Source organism: Eleginops maclovinus, chromosome 23 (assembly GCF_036324505.1).
Source record: "Eleginops maclovinus isolate JMC-PN-2008 ecotype Puerto Natales chromosome 23, JC_Emac_rtc_rv5, whole genome shotgun sequence".
In the NCBI taxonomy this organism is placed as follows: Eukaryota; Metazoa; Chordata; class Actinopteri; order Perciformes; family Eleginopidae; genus Eleginops; species Eleginops maclovinus.
Genome location: NC_086371.1, coordinates 11,669,588 through 11,676,325, shown reverse-complemented (window position 1 = coordinate 11,676,325; position 6,738 = coordinate 11,669,588). Strand labels below are relative to the sequence as shown.

At 39.2% G+C, this 6,738-nt stretch overlaps 1 protein-coding gene across 1 annotated transcript; it reads left to right on the top strand.

Moving 5' to 3' along the window:
* Positions 1 to 435: 435 nt before the first annotated feature.
* LOC134859351 (high affinity choline transporter 1-like) lies at positions 436 to 6,344 on the top strand. Its single transcript, XM_063875784.1, is given in 9 exon segments — positions 436 to 478; positions 481 to 618; positions 1,095 to 1,208; positions 2,882 to 3,037; positions 3,143 to 3,291; positions 3,833 to 3,976; positions 4,313 to 4,466; positions 5,161 to 5,378; positions 5,523 to 6,344. Coding segments are annotated over 9 exon segments (1,668 nt in total). The 3' UTR covers positions 6,075 to 6,344.
* Positions 6,345 to 6,738: the final 394 nt, after the last annotated feature.

Below are 6,738 nucleotides of genomic sequence, written 5' to 3'. Positions count from 1 at the left end.
AGGGAAAGCAAGACTAAATACAAAGGGACTAATAGACAATACACAGCTGGGGGTAGAAACCACAAGGGCAACAGGAGACAACAATGAAAAAGCTTTTACTTTTTTTGTTTTTTTATTTCCCCAATTTACAGTGCCACCCCATGGATGGATGCGCCCTTAGCATTTGCCTATAGTGCCTATTCATCATATTTCCTGTCACCTCTATCAAGTTACAAGTAACTTTCGCACATTTTAACAACTATACCATAGAGGTTCAACAGAAACCATTCCTTATAATGTGATCTTCTAGGTAGTTTTTAAAACCTACAAATGCAAGGTTTAAGTTGATTTGTTTGGCTGCAAGAAACCGGTTATACTTGTACTGACACGCAGTCAAAACATCTGAAGGAGTACGTTTGAGCTACATTTCTTCATTCTGTCAGTCAGTCGTGCACAATGAGTCTGAACATCCCAGGACTCGTGGTGATGGTCCTCTTCTACTGCTGGTTCTGGGCACCGGCATTTGGGCATCCATGAAGTCCAAGCGACTGAAGAAGAGCAGCCAGGAGGATGTTACAGAGGTCACTCTGCTCGGTAACAGAGGGATCAGCCTGGTGGTGGGAATCTTCACCATGACAGGTGAGTAGGTTATAAAGTACTCAAATAAGTAGTTGGTGACGTATAGATGCACAACAAACAAAAGCAATGAGATTGAAGTACTGTAACAAGTGTAAGGCAAGAGCAGGCAAACTGGCCAAAAAATATATATTAAAAAATGTGATTTCTTGTGACATTTTTGCAGATCTGCTGGAAGCTAGCTAGCTTTTGTAGCTAACATAATAATTTCAAATATTTATAATCCCCCAAGGTCAACATGTCTTGAGCTTCTTGCAGTGTTTTTGCAGCATTTTGGATTTTGGATAATTTTGTTTATGCAGCGCAACCCTGTGCATGTGTTGTGAAGTTGGTAAACAGGTTTCTTCATTTGCATGTGTTTTGGCACATTTCTGTTGTACATTTACATCTTTTTTGAAAGTACACCGTAATGTAAGTGTTTTGGGTCATTGTAGCGCATCTGTACTTGTCGGCCACTGTCTTTATGTGATTTCTTACAGCAACATTTGTTGGAGGAGGATTTATCGTTGGTCTGACAGAGGCAGTGTACACTCCAACTATGGGACTGACCTGGGCTGTCATACCAGTAACAGCATCCCTCTCTTTCATTGTTGGTAAGAAATACGTTTATTGCAGCTTGTCCGAGTACATATAACAAACAATACATGCAAATAAAGAGATGCAGTCACATTGTGTTGCATTGCCTGTTTCTCAAACTCAAAGGGTGGAGTCAAATATCACACTGTGGTTTATAACGTCGGCTTTGAAAAACGGTAATTGCTTTGAAGGAGCCATGGTGCCAAATAGGACAGCTTCAAACTTGCTTTTATTCAGCTGAATGTGGTGTTGTACTATCCAACACAATGTTTCCAATGTGTGCCATCGACATGACAGTGGGAGGAAATATTTAAATGATTTGACCACAGGAAGCATGTACGCAGAGAACATAGCGGGGTCTAGAACGTGACGTTTTGAAACACCTGGAAGGGCTAGCTGTTAGCTGCTAGCTGTGGAAGATCAAAAGTTTCCCACGTTGTTGGAGGAGTTTCTGTTTCTTCTGAGAACCAGTTCAAAGCATGGCCGTTAGCACTAACCCCGTAGTAAAAAGTGGTTTAAAAAAATGCCATTATCCACTGTTTCAAAAGCCGCTTTGAAGTCTAGAAGGATCAGGAAGGCACACTCCCCGGAGATGGTAGAGAGGACCAAGTCATTGGTCATTAGTCTCATTGCTATAGTATGCACTAACACTTATTTTGGTTTATGTAGGGCAGCAATTGACTGATAATAACCCTTTAGAGAAGGAGAAGAGAGAAGAGAAAATAAGGTGAACAATATAAGCAAATACAGATATTCATTCAGATTGTATGTCAAATCTAAAGCACAGCCACACGTGTTGGAGCTATATTTTGATTTATATTATAGTCAAACATTTATTTTTTGCAGTTTCCAGGCTTTTATTTTGAAGGCACGTTTGGGCACTGGGTGATTAGGGCACCTGGTGTAATTGTATATATTGGAGACAGGTGGTGGTGGGAATAGGGCACCAGTAGGCACATGGTTCTTTACCAGGGTTATTTGGCAAGAAAGGAGAAAGGGAATCAATAGGAAAGTGTGTTCATTGATAATGGAAATAAATAAACAAAATGGAGAATCTTGTCTGGACTTGCAACTCAGCGGTCGTTTTACTTTAAGTTCATTATCTGTTTATTTTTATATGATTTTGGCCGCTACAACTCACTCTAGTGATGTATCTTAAAAAGGACTAGCAGTAAACTCTAAAGCTGAGTCATGTCAATGACCTCAAAATCCAGTGAACACATTCTAATAAACAGTTATTTTTATTGTACTGGCATGAAGGCAATATGCCTTCATGCCAGTACAATAGGGTGCAGATGCCCTAAGAGAAACTGTGTTTTTAGAGCGCCAGAGGGCCAACAGAGGCTGAAAGTATTTGAAATTGTGAACTTGCCTCTCAAGAGTAAAGACAATTGTCCAATTATTGTGCTAATGTGATAAATAAAATGGTTAACACTGTGTTTTACATAAAATTATGATTTATTCTGATTGTTTTTTTCACTAAAGAAAGAGCTGCCTTTCTGTGATGAAAGTGATTTCAGTTTATTTATGGGCATTTTAAGAGTCTTAAGCATAGTTTGACAATTATGAGGATAATATGATTAATCAAAATGATTTTGGCTCAGATAATTGGGACATGTATATTAGAGAAATGCAATGGTAAATCGGCAAATGACAAAAATCTGTCTCTCTTTTGTGGTTCAATGTTAAGGTGGACTTTTCTTTGCCAAGCCGATGAGAGACAAAAAATATGTGACAATGATGGACCCGTTCCAGATAAAGTATGGAAATGTAATCAGTGGAGTTCTGAGCATTGCGCTGCTTTTATCCGACATAATCTGGGTAACAGGAACTCTTATTGGTTTAGGTAAGTCAAACAGTTTACATTAAAGGCCCATTTTGCAGAAAATACAATGTGTTCCTTCTGTGTGATTAATTACTCTGCCTTTATGTGATTGTGTTACTTTTATAGGTGCAACAATGAATGTGGTCCTCGATTTGGACTATAACATTTGCATTTGGATCTCTGCTGCAGTAGCCATCATTTACACACTGCTGGGAGGCCTCTACTCTGTAGCCTACACAGACATCATACAGCTTACCCTCATATTTTTCAGTTTAGTGAGTTCCTTGCTTGAATAGAAAGTTATTTGAAAGGCTTTTAATGATTAAAGAGGGCTATGCTTGCATTATAAAGACAGCAGTGGCTCAGTCTGTAGGGACTTGGCGAAAAGAGGTTAGGAATTGAAATCCAATATGATTCAAAACAAAAAAAGGGAAAAATCATACATGACCCAAACAAGATAAGAACATGTAAGATGAAAAGATATAAAAAATAAAAAGGTAATAACATAAGCAGGAAGCATGTAAACAAGTAATTCACTGATTAAAAAAAAAAGAAATTACATCTTAAAATCCAATATTTGGTTCACCGGGAATCAGTGAAGAGGGTTAAAATAAGGTGTGCAAATGGTTCTAGTTGTTACTCTGATTGAATCATTCTTGATAAACTGGAGTTTATTTAACACTTTTTTGTCATCAAAAAGTGCACCACAGTATTAAGTCTGCAGTAAACAAACAACTGTCATGCCACCTCACTTTATTAAGTGAATATGCATTCTTTTAATTGTTTAAATCAGTACCTGATTTTCTTTTCCTGCAGTGGCTATGTGTCCCATTCATCCTGTTGAACCCCCATTCAACTGACATCACCAAGACTGCTTTCAACTTCAGCTACCAGGCCTCCTGGATTGGTTCAGTGGACAAAGACAGAGCATGGATTTGGATTGATAATTTCTTATTACTGGTAAGGACTACATTTTAACATATATTAGTAGTAAAAGTGTAAAGAGATTAGCAAGTCTACTGTAGAATATGCACATATCAGGGCAACACTTCTTTAAAAATGGTAACCCTACAGTAGTAAATGAACTAATCCCAAGGTGTGCATGGTAAGTGTCACTGTTTCCACATTCTAAATGATAATTTGTTGAGTGAATCTGACATACAGTAGAAAGAAGGAGGACAATATTGTGTGATGTTTTACAACTACAAGGTGGCCATGACGACACACACGCATAACTTATTTCCCTTGTGGTCACTGATGTTCAGAATGTTAAATTGTTTTTTTGTGTTACCTAAGACTTTGGGTAACCTTGGATATCAGAGCTTCCACCAGAGGACACTGTCAGCTGCCTCTTCAGCCACAGCCAGGATCACCTGCTTCATTGCAGCTCCACTCATCTTTATTCTGGGAATCCCATCCATACTGATTGGAGCAGTCGCAGCATCAACAGGTACATGTATACAATGAAAGCGGAAACAGATCTTCCGTTACCTCAGAGCTACCAACAAACACGGCCTACCCTGCATTTGTTTCCAAATAAGGTATGCAACTGATATGTTGATAACATTAGGTCTGTAGATTTTCACATGAACATAAAGATTGGTCTTCTAGTTCGATTGTCTTACTTTACTGTCCAAAGCAATAAATAATTGCAACAATCTCAAAGAACTACCATCCCGATCTCAGTGATATGATAAAGGCAGAGTGAAGTTACTAATTAAGATAGGCAGGTTGTGTTACTTTATAATCTAGTTTAGTAAAAAACTATTATTATATCACTTTCTCTCCCTGCACTCTTTGCCTCCTCCATCAAAGGCCTGTTTTGCTGGGGATAAAGTTACATATGTTCTTTTACTTCACTATGGGTTACTATGAGCCAGATTGTTGAGAAATAAACTATTTGTCGAGTTCCCTCTTTGCAAAATGCTCTCTGGTAGTCAGTGCTGCAGTGTGTCTGTTTAGGGGTTTTATTGTGAAGGTGTGATGCAACATGGAGCAGACGGAATTGCATTGTGAGTGCACGGCCTATAGGGACTCAATTTAAATGCAGACGGAGACCTTATTCACCAGCAATATAATAAACATGTACTTCATAATGATAAGTTAAAGCAAACTCACATCTTTTACCACTTTTTGGGTATCAGACTGGAACTCTACCTTTTACGGCTCCCCGTCCCCATACGAGCGAGGTGAGGCCGGTCAGATTCTGCCCATTGCTCTGCAGAACCTGACCCCAAACTACATCTCCATCATTGGCATCGGAGCTATAGCTGCTGCCGTGATGTCATCAACAGACTCCGCTCTATTATCAGCTGCCTCCATCTTCTCATCCAACATCTATAAGAACATGCTGAGGACCAAGGTAAGAGGAGACCTGAGGGGAAGAATAGAGTGGTGGTTGTTATCTTCGCTATAGGCAAGATCATGTGCTTGGTTGTCAGTTTGCACGTATCTGTTTTGCATACCACTTAAAACCCATAAAACTCATATTTTTTTCCCCCTTCAGGCATCGGGTAGGGAGCTCCAGTGGGTGATCCGGGCCACTGTGGTGTTGGTAGGCTTGGCTGGCACTGCGCTCACCTTCCTAGAAAAGAGCGTCATGGTTTTCTGGATCCTGGGCTCCAGCATAACCTACATTTTCATATTTCCTCAACTAATTTGTGTCCTCTTCTTCAATATCTCTAATGGATACGGCTCCATTATTGGTTTGCTGGTTGGACTTTTGTTAAAAGTGCTGAGCGGCGAGTCGTCATTTGGGTTACCCATTGTTCTCCACTTTCCAGGTTCCACTCTTGAAAATGGCATATATGTCCAGCGCTCTCCTGTACAGACTATCTGCATGTTGTCCAATATGTTTGCTACTTTGATGTTTTCCTACATATTTACACTGCTCTTCAATAAAGGGCTGATTCCAGAGAGTTGGGACGTATTTAAAGTTAAAACCCAAAAACCACCAAAGACACTAATGCTAATGATCAATGATACCACCAATACAGACAAGGAGGAGAAACTTCAGGATGATACTGAATTGATGTTGACCACAAATCTGCAGGATTGAAAACTATGCGGTGGTGACGAAGTCCATAGGGGCTTGGCCTGGGAACTGGAAGGTCAGCAGTTCAAGTCCCCGAAAGACCAAGTGCCACCGTGGTGTCCCTGAGCAAGACACTGGTTACCTACACTGCTCCCCGGGCGCCGTACATAATGGCAGCCCACTGCTCCTAACACTAGGATGGGTCAAATGCAGAGACTGCATTTCGTTGTCCTAGTACTTGTACTCTGTGCAATGACAATAAAGTTGAATCTTCTTCTCTTCTTCTTCTAATAATGCAATGCTATAATGTTTTGTATGATGCTCTAGCTATTGTCTGTTCTTTTATACCAAAGACTTAATCTTTGTAAAATGACCATCTTTGCCACAGGATGGTGTAAAAAATACTCTCTTGTAACAGGTGCATATGTAAGATACATTTATAATAATTGCTTTGGCAGTGTAGGATAGTAACTTAAGTATTTTGTTTAATTTTGAGGCCTTTTTAATTCCTTGAGTTCTAGTATACCTCTACTTTACTTCATTAGAAATAAATGTTTAACTTTTTTACTTCACTACATTTATTTGGTAACCAAAGTACTACCAATACAACATAATTATCTCGAAATTAACTAAAGTACTAAAGTAAGTAACTAAAATTAACAAAATGTACCATAAAGCAATTAACATG